Source organism: Scyliorhinus canicula, chromosome 5 (genome assembly GCF_902713615.1).
Source record: "Scyliorhinus canicula chromosome 5, sScyCan1.1, whole genome shotgun sequence".
In the NCBI taxonomy this organism is placed as follows: domain Eukaryota; kingdom Metazoa; phylum Chordata; class Chondrichthyes; order Carcharhiniformes; family Scyliorhinidae; genus Scyliorhinus; species Scyliorhinus canicula.
This window is the reverse complement of record NC_052150.1, coordinates 214,060,820-214,073,344: the sequence shown is the minus strand read 5'-3', so window position 1 is coordinate 214,073,344 and position 12,525 is coordinate 214,060,820. Positions and strand designations below refer to the sequence as shown.

General features: G+C 48.6%; 1 protein-coding gene across 3 annotated transcripts in view; it reads right to left on the bottom strand.

Moving 5' to 3' along the window:
- Window positions 1-12,525, bottom strand: part of obscnb (obscurin, cytoskeletal calmodulin and titin-interacting RhoGEF b) — an 896,193-nt gene that overhangs the window by 260,385 nt on the left and 623,283 nt on the right. For all 3 annotated transcript variants that reach the window (XM_038798455.1, XM_038798456.1, XM_038798458.1), the window contains 3 exons: window positions 12,137-12,286; window positions 10,094-10,233; window positions 2,622-2,822 (listed from right to left, as the gene is read on the bottom strand). In XM_038798455.1, the coding sequence (XP_038654383.1) occupies window positions 2,622-2,822; window positions 10,094-10,233; window positions 12,137-12,286 (491 nt within the window). The remainder of the gene's footprint in view (window positions 1-2,621; window positions 2,823-10,093; window positions 10,234-12,136; window positions 12,287-12,525) is intronic.

Sequence of the window (12,525 nt, the reverse complement as noted above, 5' to 3'; positions counted from 1 at the left end):
TTGATTGGCCATGATAAATTGCCCTTAGTGTCCAGAAAGTTTAGGAGGGCTTATTGGGTTATGGGGACAGGGTGGAGGTGAGGGCTTAAGTGAGTCGGTGCAGGCTCAATGGGCGAGTGGCCTCCTTTTGCACTGTATGTTCTATGTTAATAGGGTTCTGAAAAAGGATATGGAACACTTGCTTTTATCAAACGGGGCCTAGATTACAAAAGCAGGGACGTCATGATGGAGCTGTATAGAACTTTGGTGAGGTCACGGCTGGAGTACTGTCTGCATTTCTGATCACCACATTATAGGAAGGATGTGATTGAACTGGAGGGGGTGCATAGAAGATTCACCAGAATGTTGCCTGGATGGAACATTTGAGTTATAGAAAGTTGGATAAGCTTGGGTTGTTTTCTCTGGAACAGAGAAGATTAGGGGTGACCTGATCGAGGTGTACAGGATAATGAGGGCTATGGATAGGGTGGAGAGGGAGCAGCTGTTCCCCTTCATTGAATAGTGAGTTATGAGGGGACACAAGTTCAAAGTCAGGGGTGGGAGATTTGAGGGGATTTGAAGAAAAACCTTTTTACTCATAGAGTGGTGACGGCCTGGAATGCACTGCCTGGGAGGGTGGTAGCGGCGGGATGCCTCACATCCTTTAAAAAGTACCTGAATGAGTATTTGGCACACCATGGGCGCGATTCTCCCCAACGGCCGCCGCGACGAAAGGCTGCCTCCGTGCCCCCGACCGGGAACCGATTCTGCTCCCCGGTCGGGGCTAGCATCGCGCGGCCGTGAACTCCGGAATTTCGTTAAGCCCACGAGCCAAAGTTAGCGACGGCTGACGCGTCATATGACGTCAGCCGCGCATGCGCGGATTGGATGACTCTAACCCGCGTATGCGCGGGTGACATCATCACGCATATGCGTGAAACCCGCGCATGCGCGGGCCGGTATGCCCCTCAGCCGCCCCGCGAATGGATCTAGCGGGGCGGCGGAAGAAGAAAGAGTGCGCGGGGTAAGTACCCGCTGCCCGCGATCGGTGGGCACCGATCGCGGGCCCATGGCACCCTTGGCACGGCCGTATCGGTGCCATGGTTCCCCAGATCGGGACTTTACTGCCGTTTTTACGAACGGTAGGACCAGGTGTGTTTTACGATCGTAAAAACGGCCGTAAAGGCCTTGGAAATCGGCCCGTCGGCCAGCTGAGAATTGCTGCTCGCCGTAAAAAATTGGCGAGCAGCGATTCGTGTCGGGAGGCAGCCGTGGGGGGGGGGGGGAGAATAGCGGGAGGGCGTCGGACCAGCGTCGCCGTAAACATTTGCGCCGCCCGCTATTCTCCACCCCGTCGTGAGTGCGGAGAATCGCGCCCCATAACATTCAAGGCCATAGGCCAATAGCTGGCAATTGGGATCAGGTGGGCAGAAAACTGCGAATAGCTAATTAAAGTGTGGAGTGATTCTAAGGCAATCTAAGCATTTCAGTGGTATTGTAAACTGCAAGATCAAAGGATTGGATTTGTTTATTGTCCCGTGTACCAAGGTTCAGTGAAAAGTGTTTTTCTGCGAGCAGCTCAACAGATCATTAAGTAGGATTTGTTTGGGAGAGCTCGCAGAGAGTCGTCTCGCTCCAATGCCATCTTGCTGTATCATTCAAAGCAGTTTATAATTGTTACCTGAATGCTGTACTAGAGTCAAAAATTTTAATGTACTTTCTGAAAGTCATTGTTAAGATCAATACTTATTGTTTGCATATCATGTTGGAATTTTATTAGCCACTTCAGTGTTGATATTTGTGTTGGCAGTAGCTGTTTGTGCACAGATTCAATATGCTCTGTCTTTGACACATAATTAAGTTCGCAATTATTACAATTTGTGGTATTATTATTTCAGATCTATTGATAAATACAAGTATACGGGTACAGTATTTTTTGAGAGCGCTGCATGGACAGCATGCCTGGGGAGTCCAGGAACATTGAAGCCTGGAAGATCTAAAATGCCAGGACTAATGTAAATAGATTTCTTTGTCTCCTACAGAGGTGGTGTCGTAGTGGTATTGTCACTGGGCAATTTGAAATCAATAAAGGTCTGGACCATAAAACCATGGCTGTCGTCGTAAAAACTAATGCCCTTTAAGGATTACAGCGATGCGGTTGACTCCTAAAATGGGCTAACCAGCCACTCAGTTCAGGGGTAATTAGGGATTGATGCCCATGAATTAATCAAAAACAACTCAAGCCTGGCCTGAAGGTAAGGCTAATGAGGGCAAAAGTTTTCTTACTTGGCTGAATAAGAGTTTAGGTGAATTGGACATTCTGAATTCTCCCTCACTGTACCCGACAGACGCCAGAATGTGGCGTTTTAATTGCCCTTTGCCTACATTCCACCAGCAGGGTTAGTTAAAATAAAGGCTGCAGCGTGTAAAGCTGTCAAAGTAAAAATTCAAAATGCAACAATTTTGTCAAAAGATGTTAAGCCTATATAACATGCCAAATTTCTGACATTGCAAGGCCACTATTTGTCATTTTTTTTAACAACATCTAGGCCAATGCCTTTGTGTAAAAGTAAAATGTACCTCTTAATGTTTCTGTGCCTATGTGTGCTTAACTGATGCTTAACTTGAGTTGTGAAGTTTACCTTTAATCTTTTGTCCAGGTAGGCAGGAGATACCCAACCTTGTCTGGCAGGTGTAGTTTTAGTCGGCTTGGTCCTAACCAGCCATTTGAGTGGATGTGCAGAGTCAAGAATCTCCACATATTGCCGCTCTTTAAGATGGATGGATTCTTTCTCAGTTGGCAGTGGGTTGTAGTCTGCTGTAGCCACGTAAATGTCAAAAACCTGCCATAAGAAACAGATAAAATTGAAATGTATTTTTAACTGCTATTCAATAAGACAACCTGCTTATTTTTGTTACAGTTTCTTCCTCTTTGCACTGCATTTAATTAAAAGTCTGCAGTCTAATAGTTAATTAGATCAGCAGTGCCAGTGGGCAGAAACACAAGTAAATGGTGCCTGGCAGTTCTAGGCTTTTGGGTTTGGAATCACGATTGTGATGGTAGAGACGGGATGGGTGAGGGGATGAATGATGCCAAGATTGTGGCCGGGATGAGGAGGGATAGGGGTTTCAGCAATTGGGTGAAGGGGTGGGAGTTATTGTGGTGATTGACAGGAGAGCCTAGTAATAGGAAGGTTGAATACTAATTTGTGAGGTTCAGAGCACCACTCATGCTCCATAAGAGAGTCTGAAATATAGATTACCGATTGACTCCCACTGTGCCCAATGGTGGATTTCCGTTCTCCCCCAATTGAGACCTTAGTTTGGAGCGGCATGTTGGCACAGTGGTTGCCATTGCTACCTCACAATGCCTGAGACCTGAGTTCAATTTTGGCTTTGGGTGACTGTGTGGAGTTTGCACTTTCTCCCCGTGACTACGTGGCTTTCCTCCAGATGCCGGTCCGGTTGCCTCCCACAGTTCAAGATTAAAATGTTTTATTTTTCCAATTAAGGGCCAATTTACCATGGCCAATCCACTTGCCCTGCACATCTTTGGGTTATGGGGGTGAGACCCACAGTCCAAAGATGTGCAGGTTAGGTGGATTGGCCATGCTAAATTGCCCGATAGTGTCCAAAGGTTAGGTGGGGTTATAGGGTTATGGGCATTGGGCGGGGGAGTGGGCCTGCGTAGGGTGATCTTTCAGAGGGTCAGTGCAGACTTGATGGGCCGAATGGCCTCTTCCTGCATTGTAGGAATTCTATGGTTCTATGGTATTGCAGATCTGATCCTGATTATACCAATGAACCCGATTAGGAGCCTGATTTCTTCTTGTTGATGTCCTGCTGCCTGCTCAAAAGAGCAGGTTAAATGGGGATACATGGAGAAGAAAGGTGGATCAGTGGTCTGCTGGTATTTTAATAATTATTTCCAAGGAGGGGGCAGTCAAACATGGGGCCATTAAATCTATAAATCACTGGAACATTCTGTGGTTCTGCTGCTCATCAATGAGCAAATGTTTTAATTTCATTTTCCTGTCCTCTAGTTTTTTCATGCAACTTGTTGAAAGGACAATACATTCACCAAAATGTTACTCTATAACCAACTACTTGCAGTTGTTTGCAAACAGTCCAGGGTGACCACTGTTCAGTAAACCTACTGTTCCTGTGGAAAGCACAACACACTGAAGCTTGAATCCACAGTATATTGAAATTAGGATGCAAATTTACATCCTACATTGGGAAACACTTTCAATTTTCATTTGGTTCTACTTAGGACTGATATCAGGATGAATATTTGATGCAGAGTGATTAAAGTTTAGAATAAGACGTTAAGTAATATGGTAGTAGACAAAGGGCGCGATTCAATGGAAACATTTCAAAGTCCGGTTTTGGGCGCGTGTGGCGGGGTGTTCCTCGATTGGCAAGATCGCAGCTCGTAATGAACAGCACTTAGTGCCAAAAATGAGCCCCCATGAGATTCTCAACATCACTGGCTGACTCGCTATCTGATTTTCCAGACATGTGTCTCAGCAACTTGATGCTAACAAGAGGGAGCTGCTTTTAATCGCTCCCTCAACACTCCCTCCTAATCAACACACAAACAGGACAGCGTGCAGACATACTCCTCGCTTTGGGGATGCCAACCTCATAAGGCTTCTCAACGCTCTGGATGAGAGGTGGGCACCCAGTTCCCCCAAAGATGTCGGAGGACCAGCAGATCAGCAATGCCGCCTGGGAGGCAGTGGCAGCGGCTGTCAGAATTATAAGGATGACCGCCGTCCAATGTAGGATGATGACGAATGACTTCCAATGTTCTGCAAGGATCCGTTACCATCTCTCTCCTGATATCAGTTCCACCTGCCATCCCTCAAATTCCCAAACTATGCCCCCCCCCACAATCCACTAGCCGGCACCTTGCACCCTCCCCATACCCGATCTTCTTGCTTGTTCCTCAGAAGCCCTGGCAACCACCAGCACAACCCCTTCATGTCCAGGTGCTGCGCCCGCACATGCCACCTGCCATAGACCCACCCCCCGATCCATCAATCGTGTGGCTCGTAAAGCCCTCTCTTTGTCCCTGCAGGAGAAGATGGCCCGTAATAAATGGAAAGCGTCAAGACCGGGGATGCGGAATCCCGGGAAGTCAGGTCCTCATCCCCTATGAGGAACGGGCTTTGAAGATCGCGGGGTTTTCAAGGAGAGAGCAGTCACAACAGCGAGGTTGGCCTGCACCACAGAGGTGAGGATCCATTGCCCCTTTACCCAGATGACCTGTCTCAAGTGAGTTCTTCTTGTCAGACAACATGATCCTTCCCTCTCACTGACCACGTGTCCATTGTCTCACAGGATCTCCACCTGATGAGGCCGGGCCATCTGGAGTCATACCCACCCCCCCACCACCCAAGAGAACACCTCTGAGGAGAGCTCTGAGGAGACCACCTGTTAGCACAGCTGTCACGCGCACCTTCCACCAGCACAGAGACACACACCTTGGTGGGCGACATTTGTGGACAGGCTTCTGGGGCACAATCGGGTGAGCACCACACAGTTGCTGTTGCACATCAGGTGGAGGCAGGACCATCCAAGGGAGACAGCAGTCAGAGGTCTGCTGGATCCCTGCACATAGCTGTGTCCCAGCCAGATGCTGAGCCACTGGACAAGGTTTTCTTCGAGCTGATGCAGATTGTAGGACACGGTCATGAGATTCAGGAGGGGGTCCACAACAACATTCCAGTGCCTGCAAAGCCATTTGGATGATTCCCAAAGGTTGCATGCGCAGGAGATGGTGCCAAGGGTGGCGAGTGCAGTGGAAAACCTGGAGCATGTCGACCGTATCTTGAGTGGTGGTGTCCAAGGCATAGCTCAGTCTGTGATGACCATGGCTGAGGGCCTCGATGATGGACCTGTCCCAGACGCAGATGATCATTGCCAAGGCACTTTGGACATGGTCCAGTCACTGAGGAGCATCGCTGAGGGTATCGACACCATGGTGCAGGCAATGGGGAGCCTCCAGGACTGGCGGTGCCAGATGACTCAGCGACTTGTGGAGCTCAACCCAGCTGCCGCTCCGGCCCATGGAGTCTCCCAGGGCACTATGGACACCGTCAGGAGAAGGTCGTACTGGAGGCCAACCCAGGCCCTGCCACCCAGGAGACTACGGTGGTCTCCAGTTCTTCTGAAACCTCCCCCAGTCCTGACACCAGAGCATCTCAAGGGCAGCGGGCAGAACAGTGTGGCATAGCGATGCCAGTGACACTGGTAGGTTGGCCGGGCCTCCCGGCTCCATCCCTCCACATGATGTCTGCCTAGTGCATCAAAGGATAAAGGGCGCAGAAGGCAGTAGGCTGCCTCCACCTCTGAGGTGCATCCTGTGGACACACCTAGACCTAGCAGCAGACCACAAAAGAACAAGAACAGTGAGGAGCACTGAGTAGGCACTCACCGATATGGATGAGAGGTGTCTACCCTGTTGCCTCGCTGTAGCTAGGGGAATGGAAATTTGACACAGTAAAATGTTCACTATTAAAACACCCCACACCTCCTACAGGTGAAGCCTCTGTCATGCTAATCTTCGCAGCGGGCCTGCCGGCACCCCTGGCACCTATTGCCCTCCACTCCCCCCACTCCCCCTTGGTCCAGGGTGGGGAATTGGAGGAGGGGTGGGAAGGAAATGTGGGGGGGTGGCGTATCAACCTCGTCCTAGGATAATCTGGAGACAATGGGGGCCTCCCTTACCCTCCTGGCATGTTGGACCTTTGCCGCCACCTTTCCTCCATCCTCTGGCTCCTCCTCGGGCTCAATCTTCCGGCACCTCCTAGACAGCTTCATCCTTCTCCTCAGATAATGCCACATGTCCCTCTGCTTCCTCCTCACCCTCCAGCATGTTGCCCCGCTGCTGTGCCAAATTCTGGAGGGCACAGCAGACCACCACAAAGCGGGAGACCTCTGGGGGTGTACTGCATGGCTCTAGCCAGAGCGGTCGAGGCATCAGAACCGTATTTTAGGCAGCCCGATGTACTGCTCAATGATAGCACAGGTGGCAACGTGGGCATCATTGTATTGTGTCTTCGCCTTGGTCTCAGGCCTTCGCACCGCGTCCTCAGCCATGTCCTCAGCGCGTATCCCTTGTTCCCATGAGCCAACACGTGATCCTCGACAACATTCAGATAGCGAACCCCTTCCTGATGCCCCGGTACTCACAGGACAACATGCATGCCATTGATTGCCCTCTGGACCTGGGGCACCCCGGCGATGGCGGCAAATCCTGCAGCCCGGGCATCTTGGTGCGCCTATTGTAGCTTGAAGGCAGTTTGGTCTTATGCCCGGGCATACAGAGTATCCATCACCTCCTGGATGCACCTGTGGGCTGACGTTTGGGATATGCCACACATATCACCGCTCGAGCCCTAGAATGACCTGGTGACATAAATGTTTAGGGCTACAGTGGCCTTCATGGCCACGAGGAGCGGGTGTTCTCCTCCTCCATGGGGTGCCATGTTTGTGAAGATGTGGCACAGGTGCCGTCTTTTTGTTGAGACGGGCAAATGGCTTCTGTCAGCTCATTGAATGGCCAACGATGCCTGTACACCTTGGGCCTTCGTTGGCTTCTCCTCTGGGTCCCTCCTCAGCCTGATGGGTTGCAGGCTCTTTAGGGTGTGCAGCGGCCCCCTGCACATGGGGTGCTAATGCGACGGGCAGTCTCCACGGGATCGATTCCAGAAAACATAGCTTTTTCTGAAAGGAACTGGAGAAGGAGAGATACTGACAATCAGTTAGGACTTCCACCCCGGTAACCTCAAATTGCCCAAGCCTCCCCCACCCATAACATGACTGTCCCGCCTTCTCTCAGAGTGCCATCCAAAGAGCCACTTGTACTGGCAAACCTTGCTCTGCACACTCACCCCCAGCAACATCAGGAGCTCCTAAACTCCAGACCTCTGCCAGGAACATTAGGAAGACCTGTGCTCAGCTCCCCCCAAATCATCCACACACTTACCCTTTGTTCACAAGAAGATCCAAAGTGGTGAAGCCCTGCTCTTAGTGTTTGATTGCTGACAGGTGCCTCTATGGTGCTGACCGTCCTAGAGTACAGGCACTGTTCATGCATCAAAGTTTGCTGGACATCCAATGCACTAATCATCCTGAGGTATGGCATGTGTGCCCTTGAGGAGGCAGTTGAGAGTTGAGGAGGGTGAAGTGCTATCACAACCAACAAGGCTAATTCCTAATTTGAAATAGCCTTCAGTTGTGAAGCTAGAAGCTGCTCACGTTCAAAGGAAGTGAAATTGAATTTTAGGACAGAAGCCTCAGCAGGGCTCTGTCCTGGAAGTGCTTGGTAGGACAGACAGACTGCAATTGTCCCTGTTATGGGTCTCCACAATATTTAAAGACGGTTTGAAGGACTCACAGACGCAAAACCCCTCACCCCCTGGCCCAGGGTTGATCCCCTACCTGGAACGCTTCAGCTCCCTACCAAGTCCAATCCCCCTGAGGGGGTCCCCATCTCCAATTCCGGAGCACTGGGAAAGCAGCTCCAGTGCCCTTGAGCTGTATGTCAGAAAATGGAAATGGTGACACACCTCCTCACTTCTCCTTAGTAACCATTGCGCCAGCTTCACATTTTTGAAAAGGAGTACTAAACAATGCCCACGTGATTTCACACTGGGGAGTTGGGTAATTCCCAGGAGGCTGCTGCATTTGACTTCAATCTCAGAAATGAGACTGCAATGAATGTAAATGAGGGTAAATGACATTCTTGCCATTTTTGGGCGAGATCCGAAGGTGGGCCTGGTGAATAGCAAAATTGTTTGTGGCCAGCGCAAATCTCTCACTATTCACCTGGTGCGCCCCGATCCGTGCCTAGCACAATGCGGTCGCTGAATTGTGTCCTATGTTTTTTTCCAGGACATGTAGGTTAAGATGGGTCAAATGGCCTCATACATCTTTTGACAAGGTCCCACAAGGGTGGTTGATGAAGTTAGAGCTTTGGGATCCAGGACAATTTGGCTCCAAAACTGGCATAGTGGTAGGAGGTAGAGGGTGATGGTTGAAGGTTGTTTTTGAGACTGGAAGCCTGTGTCAAGTTGTGTTCCATAGGGATCGGTGCTGGGTCCCTTGTTGTCTGTAGTATACATTAAGATCTGGATGTGAATGTAGGAGGTGTGATAAGTAAGTTCACAGATGACACAAAAATTGATGGTGTGGTAAATAGTGAGGAGAAAGACCTTAGATTACAAACGGGTTGGTTAGATGGGCAGAAGAGTGGCAAATGGAATTTACCCATGAAAAGTGTGAGGTAATGCATTTAGGGTGGACGAACAAGGCAAGGGAATATACAATGAATGGTAGGATCCTAGGAGGTACAGAGGGTCAAAACGACATTTGCGTGTATGTTCACAGGTCTCTGAACACAGGTCAGTTATATAGATGGTTAAGAAGGCCTTTATTAACCGTCTTTATTATCCGAGGCATTGAATATCAGAGCAAGAGGTTATGCTGGAGCTGTATAAAAGGCTGTTTAGGCTCCAATTGGAGTATTGTGTTCCGTACTGGTCACCACACCATGTAAAGGAAGTGTTTGCACTGGAGAGGGTACAGAGAGGTTCACCAGGATGTTGCCTGGGTTGGATCGCTTCAGCTATCAAGGGAGAATGGAGAGGCTGGGCTTGTTCTCCCTGGGGCAGAGTAGGCTGAGGGGGGACCTGACTGAGGTTTACAAAATTATGAGGGACATAGATAGGTTGGAGAGGAAGGTACTTTTCCCTTTAGTAGATGGGTCAATAATCAGGGGGCATAAATGTAAGGTAATGGGAAGAAGGTTTAGAGGAGATGTGAGAAAAAACTTTTTCACCCAGAGGGTAGTGGAAATCTGGAACTAACTGCCTGAAAGGGTGGTAGAGGCGGGAACCCGCACAACGTTTAAGAAGTATTTAGGTGTGCACTTGAAATACCATTGCATAAAAGGTTACGAACCAAGTGCTGGAAAATGGGATGAGAATAGCTAGATAGTTAATGCTCGGCACGGGTGCGAGAGGTCTCTTTCCGTGCTGTAAAATGCTATGACTATAACCTTTTATCTCGTTGTTATAGAGGAAATGTAAAGTGCACACTCTACCTCGCCTCTGGTTTCTGCATCATCAGACTCAGAGGAGGATTCATTGACAATAGAAGAAGGCCTCGATCTACCATGACGTGGAGATGGAGATGGAGTCTTTGTTTCTTCATCACTTTCTGCTCCAGGAACACGAAGTGAAGCTGAAACACAACACAGACATTTTGATTAATCCCAAACTTCACCTTACCATTACTTCTCAACTTAACTGGTCTTTTTCTCCAATCAGAGTGCTTATTTTATTGTTTCTTTCATGCCGTGTACCTAGATTTCGGACCTCTGCAGTGCAGCTCTACAATTGGTGCACAAGGATGGCCTTGGGATTTTTTCTGTTAGTGTGGAAATACCTATCCTCTGCTCAGCACCTGCCCTGATGACATGGTTTCGACAGCAATAATGCATTTTTATAAATTATCATGTGTACAAGACTCTTGACATGGTGGAATTCAAGCTCTATGTTATTGATGAGTCCTTTTTGGCACTGAGATCGAAAGTGAGATTTAGTTGGGGAACAAATGGGAAGAATGGATGGAAAGAGAAGCAGAGACAGAAAGGAGGGGTGGAATCTAACTGGCACACCAAGAATTGGGACCAAATACAGCTCCTGGACCTACATGAGCAGAGGACCGGGCTGAGGAAGCAACTTTACTGGTGACAGATAATTAAACTGGTGACAGACAATTAAAAGGCCGTTGCTGGGACTGAAATGCTGGCCCAATCAGATGGCTGGCAGCTCCGCAGTGTCACTGTTAGAGGCCATTGCTGAGGCTGCAGAGAGAAGAGGGCATCCCCATATCTAAGTACTCTTAAAGGGCTGCCAAGTGAGTCATGGATGTACTCGGCCCAAACAGGCAGGATCTGGTGGCCAGAGGAGTGGTCCCTGAATGTTATATCAGAGCCACTTGGGTTGGGTGCCTACTGCCACCACAATCCTGTCCCTGGGCTATGGAATTCCTGAAAAGTCAGACTACCCCCCCCACCCCCCGGGAAAAGTACTGGAAGGCTGTTACAATGCAGCGACATACTCAACATCTGGCAGAGGGCTGTTTGAAGGCTTATAAAATCCCAGCAGCCATTTACCGATGGCATGGTAAAATAACTATTATCAGATCAATTAGTTGGCCACTGGGGGATGGTTCAGCTCAGTGAGCTAAATAGTTGCTTTGTGATGTAGAACAATGCCAGCAGCGCAGGTTCAATTCCCGTACCGGCTGAGGTTATTCATGAAAGCCTGCCTTCTCAACCTTGCCCCTCGCCTGAGGTGTGGTGATCCTCAGGTTAAACCACCACCAGTCAGCTCTCCCTCTCAAAGAGGAAAGTAGTCTGGGACTATGGTGGGTTTACCTTTCGTTGATCACTGGCCAAATCTCTATTGTTTTTTCTTTTAGTAATATTTCCTGGCAGCTGAAGCACATCTGTCTTCTCTGCCAATGTCTACTGATGCCATTTTGCCACCCTTTCTGCCTTGCCGCCTGTCTCCAAAGGGTTGGTAAAATTACCACCGAGGAGTGGTTAGTACCATGAACTTAACAAGAATGTAACTCAACAAAAGGGAAATGTTGTGGATGCTGCAAATCTGAAGTGAAAACACAAAATGTTGAAAATATCTAAGCAGGTCCGGTAGCATTCATGGAGAGAGTAACAGAATTAATGGCCAGGATCTTACAAGTCCTCCTGCCCGACAGGTTTTACAGGTCCACTGAAGTAAATGACAATTTAAATGACCCGCCACATCCTCATGGGGATGAGACACGCCATGGCAGGATTGTAAGATCCTGATCAGTGTTTCAGCTTTGTTCTGATGAAAGGTCTCAGACCTGAAATGTTAAGAATGCAATTCTGTTTGAAGAGCAGGAGGTTAAACCACAAATTAGTGCTAGTGTCCAATTTTGCAGGGATCACTCAAATACAGTACTGCAGAACGTTAAACAGAATTCAATTTGAATGCTTGGCTGTTATGGGCACTATTATTAGATATTAGGGCAGGTTACATTATAATTTAGCTTTCTCAAAACGTTAGATTAGTCTATACTTCCCAAAACTCACTTTGGGAGATCTTTGCAGAGACCATTTGTGTGATCTGAGATGTTAATTTCTGCAGGAATTCTTCTGTGCCAACGTCTGCTAATGAAAAATGCGGAAATGTGGTGGTTGTAGGAACTTCTCCGCTGACTTCTAATAGTATTTCTTTCTGATCTGTAATACAATAAAGGAAAATGTTCTGGGAAATTGAGAAGCATTTGTATTGTAAAATCTAAAAGGAATATAACTATACAAATTGCATTGAGATAATAGGATGAAATATAAATATTCTGGATGGGATTCTCCGTCCCGCCGCACCCGTTTTCTGATGTGGCGCGCTCCAGCCGGCAACGGGATCCTCCGTCCCGGCAGCCGGCCAAATGGGGTTTCCCATTGTGGGCACCCCACTCCGC